Here is a 13300-nt window from a genome sequence, read left to right on the forward strand (position 1 = left end):
TACTGTTTGTTTCCTGTCTGTCAAACAATTTTCAGTCTATACCAGTATATTACTCCAAACACACGTGCTTTAATTCTGAACTCGCCTCTTAGATGAATTTTATCAAGGACGATGCAAAGACAATGCATCCACTAAGGACCCCATATCTATTTATCGAGTTACATCCACAAAAAAATTGTAATGGATTTGTCAAACAATTTCTAATCTACATTGACTTTGTTTAGTATCTTAAGCTTCCCATGCTCCCTTGAAACTTTGAGGCGCCTTGCTTCCTGCACACCCTGAAAACCACATAATTGTTCCTTCCCTTGAAATACTTCCCTATTTTGTAGTTCCTTGTGTTGTTTTTTGTTTGCTTTTTTTAAAATTATTTTGAAACAACCTATTGTCCAGTAAATCACATGATTCAGCACCTGGCTTACAGGTGATGTTTCCCTGGGTCCCATGTCCCACTTACCAGGTTCACTGAGAAGTTGTTATATTGTTGTGTACCATCCAAAGGAAAAGTGAATTTCAAGTGTTTTGGGATATAATTAATAATCTCATCAATAGTCTGTTAATTTGCTAGTTCAGCAGTGCCATGTTGCTGGATTAATGAAGCTTTACAGTAATGGAGATACATTAGCCACTCTCTAATCTGCAGGAACTGTCAAATTATCTTTAAGGTTTAGGAAGATGACATAATCAGTAGACCTATTTCCATGGCCGTCTCATTTTAGTACCCTGGCATACAGATTATCAAGCCCTAAGGACCTAGAGGCTTTCAGCACTATTGTTTTCTCCAATACTATACTTTTCACTAATGTTAGTTTCCTTTAATTTCTCTTTTTATCTTTAGTTTGCTAACAGTTCTGGGAAGTTATTGGTTCCATATCAGTGAATGTACAAACATCCTTGTAAAGTTGCTATGCTGTTCGTTCCTTTTAATACTTCTTAATTTATTATCTTAGATAGTGAGTATATATTTTTATATAATGCAGTAACCATAGGTGTGTCTATTCATAGAACAGCACAGGCTCTTCAGCCCATCATGTTGTGCTAACCAATATAAACCTACATCGTGATCAATCTAGCTCTTTCCTCTTATACAGCCTATATAACCTTTCATTTTTGTTACATCCATGTGCCTCTCAAGAGTCATTTAGTTGTCCCTATTGTATCACTCAGCTACTACCATCCCCGGCAGTGCATTCCAGGCACCCACCACACTGTAAACAAAAAAAACTACCTCTGACATCTTCCTTCAACTTTCCTCCACTCACCTCAAACGGATGTCCACTGGTATTGGCCAGTTACTGATTTTAAATTAATATTGACAGTCATTTTTCAGTAGACATACTTCGAAGTACTTTTTCTGATGAAAATAGTAATTATTTTCATTATTATGTTTTTACAGTCCAGCGATAACCATGAAGATGAAGTGAGGATTCTTCACGGTACTGAAGACACACAGGTAATACTAACAATATCTGCTGATATAATACTGACCTGCAAATCCCTGTTAGTTAAATCTGAAAGGTGCAAAGTTTTTTTTTGCCAATATTCAGTCAATTTGTAATAGCACTGTTCGTTGTCTTGTTTCATAAAATGCTTTAAACATACTTTCAGTTCCTGAGATGGAGGGCATCAAGATGCAGTATAGTTGCAACTTTTTCACTTTTTTATTCACACTGTTCTAAAGATTTGCTGATCTTTCAAAGAGTACCACAGTGCATGTTTAATCATTCATTAACTGATTTTCAAAGCTCCCAGGTTGGTAAATGAGATGCTTGTGTATGTTCTTAAGGTTGAAACAGCAGCATAACTTCAAACAAACAGGATTGGGTTTTAGTTTCTGTAAAACTTAAAGAATGGAATAAATGAAGATCTCCAAAAGCTTAGTTCTAATTGCACTTAATGTGACTGGCAAAAGCTATCAAAAAGAAAAGGTGATTGTAATACAGACAAAATATGTGGTGAAAAAATTAAGGTTTGTTCAGCTCTAATGAAAACAACAACTGCATTCAAATTTTCGCCTAATAAGTGCCAATAAGACTTTATCCTTATTTCATTGAAGTTTAGGAGGATTTCATTAAAAGCTTGCCAAATATTCAAAGACCTAAATAGAGTGGGCATAGGGAGGATGTTTCCAATAATGGGTAAATCTAGGACCAGTCTCAGAATTTAAGGACGTCCCTTTAGAACAGAGATGAGAGGTTATTTCTTTAGCTAAGAGGTGGTGAATCTGTGGAATTAATTGCAACGTACGGCTGTGGAGGCCAAGTCTCTGGGTACATTTAAAGCAGAGGTTGTTAGGTTCATGATTAGTAAGGGCATCAAAGGTTACAGGGAGAAGGCAGGAGAATGGGGTTGAGAGAAAATGAATCAGCCATGATTGAATGGTTTAGCATGCTCGAAGAGCTGAATGGCCTAATTCTGCTCCTATCTCTTCTGGCCTTATTTACTATAACCCTCATTATCTACAGAATTGTGGAGACTTGAAAATAATTTTCTCATTTGTTTGGGGAAACAAAATAAACATGAGGTGTAGTTGAAGAATCACCATCTCCACATTTAGCATTTCACCCATGTTTGACTCCTTAATAAGATTAAACTGCAGTGCATGCTTGTTCTGTGTCACATATCATTTTGCTTTATCCAGGTTTCCTCAGCTGAGTCTCTGCAGCCATTGGAACATAGTTCTGGGCGTGCTTACGACAATTTTGCTTCTCTACAATCATTAATAAATGCAGAACCTGAATCAGCAGGTATGTAAGCTTTTCAGAACTGGTTTTATTAGACAGACACTACAGCAGAGAGCCGGCTGAACACAGAAAATGCTGCAATACTCAGCAAGTTGTGCAAATATTGTGGAATGGAAAGGAATTAATATTTCAGGTCCTGGACCCCTAGTTTAAACAAGAGAGGTGACAATTTAGTTTTAGGCAGCAGTGAAGTTGTGGGAGGGAAATGGGTGGAACAGATTTTTCTAAGATGAGGCCATGTGATCTAATGTGACTGCTAAAAACAGATTAAGCTTTTTTATTTGTGTAAAACAATGCAAATGAAAGGGCTGTGGAACCCATCCAACAGATCAGACTGTACAGACAATGTAGTCGGCATCTTGTTGTGCTTGTAAAACATTTTTTTATATCAGCTAGGATATTTACAATGCTGGAAGAACTTGGCTATCTGATATTAATGCACCATTCAGATGTCCTTTTGTGCTGTACCAAGTGCTGACAGGTTAGAGAGAGATCCTTTAAAAGTTTGTAATATTAATTCTGTTTCTGTATTTCAGAGTGTAAAATGTTTCAAAGGAAGCTTGATGAAACGACCAAACTGTTACAAGATCTTCAACAAGCACAGAATGAACGATTTGGAACCCGACCCCCGTCAGCTATGATTTGCCTATTGGGACCTTCTATTAGAGAGTTGTTACTTGGTAAGTCTGGTGTCTGTATGGCCAGCAGTACACATATTGGTTCAGCTGCAGGGAAATTTACAATGCTTTTAAGAATTTAATTTTCCTTCTGTTTAGAAAAGATGAACAAGTAGGGGTGGGGTGGGGAGATGTAGGCCATGTGCAACTAGATACGTAATTTAAATCAATGTCAAAAGACCGAAGGGACTTTTTCTGTGCTGTACGTTATGTTAAATGCTTTTTCCTTTATTTTTGTTGATTTCACCATGCTCCAGAGTTGAACTTGTAATCTTGAATATGTCAGTGTATCTCGCCGAGAAGAATATATCTTGAAACTGATAATTATACAGTTAATTACTTTTTGATCTAATCCTATTTATGAAAATAAGTAATAGTAGAAACAAAATATAAAGAACATCTTCTCTGATGAAAATAGACGAGACCCTTCGTCAGGACGAACTGAAGGGAGAGCTAGTAAGAGATTTGAAAGTGGGAGGGGGAGGGGGAGATCCAAAATGATAGGAGAAGACAGGAGGGGGAGGGATGGAGCCAAGAGCTGGACAGGTGATTGGCAAAAGGGATATGAGAGGATCATGGGACAGGAGGCCAAGGGAGAAGGAAACGGGGGAGGGGGGGGAAAAGCCAGAAGATGGGCAAGGGGTATAGTCAGAGGGAGAAAAAGGAGAGAGAGAAAGATGTGTGTATATAAATAAATAACGGATGGGGTACGAGGGGGAGGTGGGGCATTTGCGGAAGTTAGAGAAGTCAATGTTCATGCCATCAGGTTGGAGGCTACCCAGACGTAATATAAGGGATCTCCCCCTGCCCCTCCCACTTTCAAATCTCTTACTAGCTCTTCCTTCAGTTAGTCCTGACGAAGGGTCTCGGCCCGAAACGTCAACTGTATCTCTTCCTAGAGATGCGGCCTGGTCTGCTGCGTTCACCAGCAACTTTGATGTGTGTTGCCTTGAATTTCCAGCATCTGCAGAATTCCTCGTGTTTGTGTTTGTTAAACCATCCTTGGGTTTCAAAAATTAAATATTGATTAGAGCAATAATTTGGAGTAAAGCTTATTGAAGCACAAACATCAAATTACATTCCTGTGATAAATATGAACTATCTCTTAGAAGAATGATTTTTTTTTAAAGTTTTATAAGAATTTTAGGAGTGTCTCAATATATATGCCATGAATATCAGACTTTGAAGTCATCTTTAGCCTGAATTTAGGGTAAACTCCTGAATTCAACTTGAAGTGCTTTGTTGGTCAAAAGAGTTCATGTATTGTCTTTAAACTGGGTGAGAATGTTATGATTACAGAATGAACCAGTCAAATTTAAACATGGCTTTCACAATATGTCCTGAAAGGCCTGAGATAAAATATTGATAATTATAAATCAGGAATATTAAAATTGTACAGCAATGTGACCAATGCTATTCTACTTCCTACAACTACTGAAAAAAACTTAATTTTTGTTCAGCTGAGAAGGTAACTGGAAATCTGAAAGAATTGGCAAGCCAAGTAACTCCTGGGGACATAACCAGCACTGCTGGAATTCGAAAGGCCATGGGAATTTCAATCCCTTTAGAAATGATGGATTCTTTAGATCCACTGTTTGGTAAGTATGGGAAAATAAAGTTCAAAAACTACACTATAAAGCTGAAAATATGAAAATACATTGACAAAATTAATGGCACAAGTGGAATGACTATTACCTGTTCTCCTATTTTAAGGAATTATTTTCGGCGTACTCAGTTACATGAATTGGAGTAGTTTTCTATTTGTATTTGACAGTATTCCAAATTTCTTCTTTCTTGACATTAATTTTTTGGGAGAGTAAGAGTGTAAGAATGAATGAATACTGTTTTTGGGTTCTGGCACCCTTTGGTAATTTGCCCAAGTGGTAGTTCCTTTCGAAAGTCCCGAGATTAGCTCTGAAGCAGTTGGTGACATTGGGAGGGACTGTACCTGCTCCATTGCTTAACTTTACCCATTGTTAATTTGGAAAGAAACAGCAGATGGCAGCAGGAACTTAGTTTGATTATTTCCTTGTTACATCCCTGTGATCTGTGCATGACACATCGGGTGTTTTCAAGAATAAATACTTAAATTATCTCCCTGACACAAAGCAAATAATTGCTTTCATGTTTTCATTGTGATCCAATGTATAACAGTAAAATGGCTCCAGCCCAGTAAGTCATTGAGAATGTTTTTACTGTACTTGAGTTGTAACCATCTCTGCCAGCTGATAGGAATGTCACTCTCATGAGGTACTGGGGGCGGTTCTGCTAAACCATTATTCCTAATCGATTGGCATCCCCCTAGAGCAGGGGGTTTAAATGGGGTGGAGTTTGTTAAGTGTGTTCAGGAAGGTTTCTTGACACAATATGTGGATAAGCCTACAAGAGGAGAGACCGTACTTGATTTGGTATTGGGAAATGAACCTGGTCAGGTGTCAGATCTCTCAGTGGGAGAGCATTTTGGAGATAGTGAGCATAATTCTATCTCCTTTTACAATAGCATTGGAGAAAGATAGGAACAGACAAGTTAGAAAAGTGTTTAATTGGAGTAAGGGAATTATGGGGCTATCAGGCAGGAAATTGGAAGCTCAAATTGGAAACATGTTCTCAGGGAAAAATACAGAAGAAATGTGACAAATGTTCAGGGGATGTTTGTGTGGAGTTCTGCATAGGTACGTTCCAATGAGACAGGGAAGTTATGGTAGGGTACAGGAACCGTGGTGTACAAAGGCTGTAATAAATCTAGTCAAGAAGAAAAGAGAAGCTTACGGAAGGTTCACAGAGCTAGATAATGTTAGCAATCTAGAAGATTATAAGGCTAACAGGAAGTAGCTTAAAAAGGAAATTAAGAGAGCCAGAAGGGGCCATGAGAAGGCCTTGGTGGGCAGGATTAAGGAAAACCCCAAGGCATTCTGCAAGTATGTGAAGAGCAAGAGGATAAGATATGAAAGAATAGGACCTATCAAGTGTGACAGTGGGAAAGTGTGTATAGAACTGGAGGAAATAGCAGACATACTTAATGAATACTTTACTTCAGTATTCAGTATGGAAAAGGATCTTGGTGATTGTAGTGCTGACTTGCAGTAGACTGAAAAGCTTGAGCATGTGGATATTAAGAAAGAGGATGTGCTGGAGCTTTTGGAAAGCATCAAATTGGGTAAGTCGCCGGGACCGGATGAGATGTACTCCTGGCTACTATGGGAGACGAGGGAGGAGATTGCTGAGCCTCTGGCGATGATCTTTGCATCATCAATGGGGATGGGAGAGGTTCCAGAGGATTGGAGGGTTACGGGTGTTATTCCTTTATTCAAGAAAGGGAAGTAGAGATAGCCCAGGAAATTATAGACCAGTGAGTCTTACTTTAGTGGTTGGTAAGTTGATGGAGAAGACCCTAAGAGGCAGGATTTATGAACATTTGGAGAGGTAAAATATGATTAGGAATAGTCAGCATGGCTTTGTCAAGGGCAGGTCGTGCCTTACGAGCCTGACTTTTGAGGATGTGACTTAAACACATTGATGAAGGAAGAGCAGTAGATGTACTGTATATGGATTTTACTAAGGCATTTGATCGGGTACCCCATGCAAGGCTTATTGAGAAAGTAAGGAGGCATGGGATCCAAGGGGACATTGCTTTGTGGATCCAGAACTGACTTGCCCACAGAAGGCAAAGAGTGGTCGTAGATGGGTCATATTCTGTATGGAGGCCGGTGACCAGTGGTGTGCCTCAGGGATCTGTTCTGGGACCCTTACTCTTTGTGATTTTTATAAATGACCAGGATGAGGAGTGGAGGGATCAGTTAGTAAGTTTGCTGATGACACAAAGGTTGGAGATGATGTGGATAGTGTGGAGGGCTGTCAGAGGTTACAGCGGGACATTGATAGGATGCAAAACTGGGCTGAGAAGTGGCAGATGGAATTCAGCCCAGATAAGTGTGAAGTGGTTCATTTGGGCAAGTCAAATATAATGGCAAAATATAGTATTAATGGTAAGACTCTTGGCAGTGTGGAGGATCAGAGGGATCTTGGGGTCCGAGTTCATAGAACGCTCAAAGCAGCTACGCAGGTTGACTCTTTGATTAAGAAGGCATACGGTGTATTGGCCTTCATTAATCGTGGAATTGAATTTAGGAGCCGAGAGGTTATGTTGCAGCTATATAGGACCCTGGTCAGACCCCACTTGGAGTACTGTGCTCAGTTCTGGTCGCCTCACTGCAGAAAGGATATGGAAACCATAGAAAGGGTGCAGAGGAGATTTACAAGGACGTTGCCTGGATTGGGGAACATGCCTTATGAAAATCAAGTTGAGTGAACTCGGCCTTTTCTCCTTGGAGCGGCGGAGGATGAGAGGTGACCTGATAGAGGTGTATAAGATGATGAGAGGCATTGATTGTGTGGATAGTCAGAGGCTTTTTCCCAGGGCTGAAATGGTTGCCACAAGAGGACACAGGTTTAAGGTGCTGGGGAGTAGGTACAGAGGAGATGTCAGGGGTAAGTTTTTTACGCAGAGATTGGTGAGTGCATGGAATGGGCTGCCAGCAACAGTGGTGGAGGCGGATAAGATAGGGTCTTTTAAGGGATTTTTGGATAGGTACATGGAGCTTAGAAAAGTAGAGGGCTTATGGGTAAGCCTAGTAATTTCTAATATAGGGACATGTTCGGCACAACTTTGAAGGCCGAAGAGCCTGTATTGTGCTGTAGGTTTTCTGTGTTTCCTAATACTTGGGCCTGGTGGAGAGTAGGGAGCGACAGAAGGATGCTGCCCACCAGATACAAGTATCATCGCCCCGGAGGTGAAGCCTGGTTGGATAGTGAACAGGGAATCCTGCACTTCTATAATTAGATGAATCTGAGTGATGCATTAACAATTTACCGTGCTTCAGCATGCCTATAAACTTACCATTACAGGAGCCAAAAACAGCAACCAAGTGGAGGAGATGGAAATTGCAGAGCTGCCACAGGCTGAGCAAGCTGTTGCTATTACTAGAGAAGATCCTGTAGCTGTTGCTATGTGAGATGTCAGATGAAGTAGAAAAAATGTTTCATCTCAAAACATAATCAGTAATTTAATGATTTTGTATGAATTTTGTACTGTAAAGTGTATAATAAATGTGGAATTTTTTAAAAACTTTTTGCTCTATTATTTAGTCTTTATTGTTCATGAGCTGTTACATGTATATCATTATGACTGTTTTAAAAAATGAACACTGCCATATTAAATAGCTAAAAGGTCGATCCTTGGCTCACCAGCGTATCAATTGATAACCCCCAACTCTGCTACACACTGGTGATCTGAAGCATTTTGCTAGTGTGTTAAAGACACTGGAATCAACCACATTGCTCTGGACTTGAAATCATATCGATCAGGTAAGGATTATAGATTTTGTCCGTTAAAGGACATCAGTGAACCGAAGATTTTTTTTCCTGAACTTTATAGTTTTATGGGGACCGACACTAATACTTAAGTTCTAGTATCAAAGAAGATATTTCTGTTATCTAATTGTATGATTAAAATCATTACCTTTAAATCCTACCACAACCCCCTCCATTCCATTGCTATTAAACACAAGCATCTACCTGCCAGATGTCTGAAACTGAGCCCTTCAAGTTACAACTATTCAATCCCTCCAAACATACAACTCCTCTCACTAAATCAGGACTTGAAGCCCACATCCACGATTATGTCACATTGACTACCTTAATGTTCTTCTGACGCCTGACTCTGAGCTGGGTGCCACGGTTACAGGTGCTCCCACTCTTATTGTGCAGTTAAATATAGTATTTGTATTTTGTCAAACCTGATTACTTATGTTCATCAGTAAAGAATCGGATTTATTCCATGTCTTTTTGCAATATAGAGGATTTACCACTAAAGCTGCTTCCTACTGCGAGCAGTGATGCCTGCCAGAAAATGCGCACCTCCAAGAGGTATGGAGGTAAACGAGTAGGCGCTCTGGTACGCTGCAGCCGCAGAGGCTTCCTTACTGCTCTCCTGGAAATCTGCCTTTCAAATGTCCGCTCTCTTACAAATAAGATGGATGAGTTAGTGCTACTTGTCAGGACTAACAAGGGTTATACCCATATTTCTGCCTTTTGTTGAAACATAACTCAGACATACCAGACAACTTTGATCAAATGCCAGGATACCAGCTATCAAGAAGGGGTCTTGCAGCATGGTGTGCTAGTAACAGCTTGGAACTAATGCTATCAAGACAATGGAAATGGGGATTGATTTTTGCCTACTTGCCCATCACCCTCCCCCCCCCCCCGGGAAATTAATGGTCAGGCTGTATCTGTGGTTGATTCATTAACATTTCTAGGGACTACCATTACCAATACATTGAAGTGGGACAAGCACATTATGCTCATCACTAGGAAATCCCAGCAGAGATTGTTCTTTCTACGCCGCTTAAACATAACATCAGGCGGGAGGAGAAGATGGCAGCACAACGCAGCGCGCTCAGCTCTCCGGTGAAATGATATCGTATTTGTTAAATAGGGGCCGTGCACAATTCTGATTTGATGGAGACAGCCGTGAGAAGCACAGTGGAACATCTGGAGAAACTTCTGAAATGCCTGGTTTGCTGCCGCTGCTACTGTGCGATCAAGAATCTCCAGAGGGAAGGCCGCAAAATCCTCGGCTTTGCCTGCTGCTGGCGGCCGGGGCTGGGGTTGAAGCGCTTGACAGAGACGGTGCTCGGTGTCAGAGGCTCGAAGTTTTCGGACGACTCAGAGTCGGACTGTGGTCGGGCATGGCAGGGAGAGTTTTCTTCCTTCTCCCGTCTGCGTGAGATGTGGGACTTTCGAGAGACTTTGAACTTTTTTACTGTGCCATGGCCTGTTCTTCATCAAGTTATGGTATTGTTGCACTGTTGTAACTATATGTTATAATTATGTGGTTTTTGTTAGTTTTTCAGTCTTGGTCTACCCTGTGTTTCTGTGATATCACACCGGAGGAATATTGTATCGTTCTTAATGCATGCATTACTAAATGACAATAAAAGAGGACTGCGTGTCCTCATAATCTAATCTAATCTCAGGGTGTATCCTGATGAATTTTTACTCAGCCATCACTGACAGTGTTTTGACAACCTCTGTCACGATTTGGTTTCCTGCCGCCTCCTCCCTCTCCAAGTCCAAGCTCCAATAAGTGGTCTACTCAGTGGAGAAGGTTATTGGCGGTCACCTACCAACATTAAAAGACCTGCTCATTGCCAAAGTGAAGAGAATAGCTGAAAAAATTACTGCTGACTCTACCCACCCTAGCAGTCACCTATTCACCAAATTGCCATCAGGGAGATGCTGCAAGTCCATCAACACCAGGACTACATGTAGCTCTGAAGCTCTCCTGTAGCTATCCAGTTTCTCAACAAAACCACTCGTGTAATATCCTAACTATCCCTGTATATCTGTTCAATAGTCTTTCCTGCTCTCCTGTTGATTTAGTCTGTTCATATGTTCACACTTATTTAAGTTTAATTGCTGATCTATGAGTATGTGACTGTTCTGCTAAATGTTGATTACTCATGGCTGTTTGCACTATTGTCAAGTAAATTGTTGGTTGCTATTTTGTTTTTTGCTTGGCACTGAACCACCTTCAATTCTGGTATGTTTCATATACTGGCAATAAAGTGATTCTGACTATCTTTCAAGCTATAAGAACTGTGCCACCTATGTCAAAGGGCCGAATGGCCTACTCCTGCACCTATTGTCTATTGTCCTACTCCCTCCTCAACTTTCCCCATTGATATTTGTGGAGCTCTACTGTTCCTAGTCTTTAAACAGCACATTTTTACCTTGTCTTCCAAACCCCTTTGTGGACTTGCATCTCACTTTCTTCCTCGCCCCAATGATCTATAGCCTTACGACCCTTTGACCATATGATATAGGAGCAGAATTAGGCCATTTGGTCTGCCGAGTCTGTTTCGCCATTTCATTATGGCTAATCTAATTTTCCTCTCAGCCCCAATCTTCTGCCTTCTCCCCATATCCCTTCATGCCCTGACCAATCAAGAATCTATCAACCTCATATGAATCTATCAACGAGCACTTAGAAAATCTTTGGATTCTAAGTGCTACTTGAATTCAGGCCTGTAGCATATACCCAAAATTAACTGCTCCACTATTGAAAGATATGTTATAACTACGGAATCAAACTATTTTTTTCTCCCTTCCTTTACAGACCTTTTTTAAAACTGTACACACCTATTTATATGGATTTTAATCTTTCACTTCTCCACATCTTTTTATAGGCATCCGTTAGTCTCATGAGACCATGGATTTGCACCTTGGAAAGTTTCCAGGGCGCAGGCCTGGGCAAGGTTGTGTGGAAGACCAGCAGTTGCTCATGCTGCAAGTCTCCCCTCTCCACGCCACCGATGTTGTCCAAGGGAAGGGCATTAGGACCCATACAGCTTGGCACCAGTGTCGTCGCAGAGCAATGTGTGGTTAAGTGCCTTGCTCAAGGACACACACACTGCCTCAGCCAAGGCTCGATCTAGTGACCTTCAAATCACTAGACAAACGCCTTAACCACTTGACCACGCGCCAACACACCTCTCCACATCTATACACGTGCTTACTGACAGTTTTGTTTTCCAGGGAGAAAGCCAGCACCAGGACAACTGACAATGTAATCATCTTAGTGACACTAGCAGTCTGGCCTAAATCAGGAATAAACAAGTTGGCTGCAACCGACTTGTTACCTTGCAGTTACTTAACACAATAGACGTTTCATAACTTCATGTTCTCAAGGCTATGAGCTGCTACATTAATTCTCCCTTTAGGTCAGGGTTTCCCAACCTTTTTTACGCCATGGACCAATACCATTAAGCAAGGGTTCTGTGGACCCCAGGCTGGGAACCCCAGATCTAAATCCTTCTCGGCAGCAAATTTTGAAAGGAACTATGGAGTCTAATGTTTCACATGGCCTCTGGTTCCTACCTAGTTCAGAAGTATGTCTACCCCTAGATTAGCCTCAGCTGGGCCTTTGCAACGGGAGTCACCGTTACTCTGTGGGTTTTAAAAGCAGCTCGACCTGTTGCCTTTGAGACATGGTGTGTCCATCCAGAAGAGATTGATGGACCCTTGCAGGGACGCACATGTCCAGTCTGCTGGGCTACAGGCCACTATAATTGATCCCCACCTCTGAACCATGTGGGAGCAGCAAAAGCACAATGGGATTACTTTATTTTGCCTTCTCTCAGGATGTTCAAATATTTGCACCGTCTTCACCCCCTCCCCCCAGCAAAAAAAAATCATCAATATAATCATTAGGTCAGTCTAGCTAGTTTCAAAGAAGTGTGTAGAAGTGAACAATTAAAGCATCTCTAGAGTCAGTTTAAGAAACAAATCTGCTGTTAACTTTTCTAAAACTACAGGATAACAATTCAGAGGACTTGATTAAGAAAGCCAGTTAAACTTACCATTTTTCACCCTCTACAAAGGGAAGTCAAGACTGCCCAGCACATCACCAGCATCAGCTTACCAGCTGTATATTCAGAAATGTGCCTGAAAAGGGTCATGAAGGATCCCTCCAACCCTGCTCATTGACTGTTTGTCTCACTCCTATTTTTATATATAAGACATCGGAGCAGAATGAGGCCATCTGGCCTAGAGAGTCTGCTCTGCCATTCAATCATGGCTGATCCTTTTTTTTTATATATCTCCTCAACCCCAGTTCCTGGCCTTCTCCCCGTAACTTTTGATGCCATGTCCAATCAAAAACCTATCAATCTCTGCCTTAAATACACCGAATGACCTGGCCTCCACAGCTGCATGTGGCAACAAATTCCACAAATTCACCACTCTGGCTAAAGAAATGACTCCACATCTCTGTTTTGAAACGGTGCCCCTCTATCCTGAGGCTGTGCCCTCTTGTCC

At 41.1% G+C, this 13300-nt stretch overlaps 1 protein-coding gene across 1 annotated transcript in view; it reads left to right on the forward strand.

Moving 5' to 3' along the window:
* The window catches only part of brd7 (bromodomain containing 7), a 38407-nt gene extending 29854 nt beyond the window's left edge, over positions 1 to 8553 (forward strand). The window contains exons 13-17 of the mRNA XM_063066893.1: positions 1397 to 1453; positions 2642 to 2747; positions 3281 to 3424; positions 4882 to 5019; positions 8327 to 8553. Of these exons, the coding sequence (XP_062922963.1) occupies positions 1397 to 1453; positions 2642 to 2747; positions 3281 to 3424; positions 4882 to 5019; positions 8327 to 8433 (552 nt within the window). The 3' untranslated portion in view covers positions 8434 to 8553. The remainder of the gene's footprint in view (positions 1 to 1396; positions 1454 to 2641; positions 2748 to 3280; positions 3425 to 4881; positions 5020 to 8326) is intronic.
* The last annotated feature ends 4747 nt before the right edge of the window (positions 8554 to 13300 follow it).

This window comes from Mobula hypostoma, chromosome 14 (assembly GCF_963921235.1).
Source record: "Mobula hypostoma chromosome 14, sMobHyp1.1, whole genome shotgun sequence".
In the NCBI taxonomy this organism is placed as follows: domain Eukaryota; kingdom Metazoa; phylum Chordata; class Chondrichthyes; order Myliobatiformes; family Myliobatidae; genus Mobula; species Mobula hypostoma.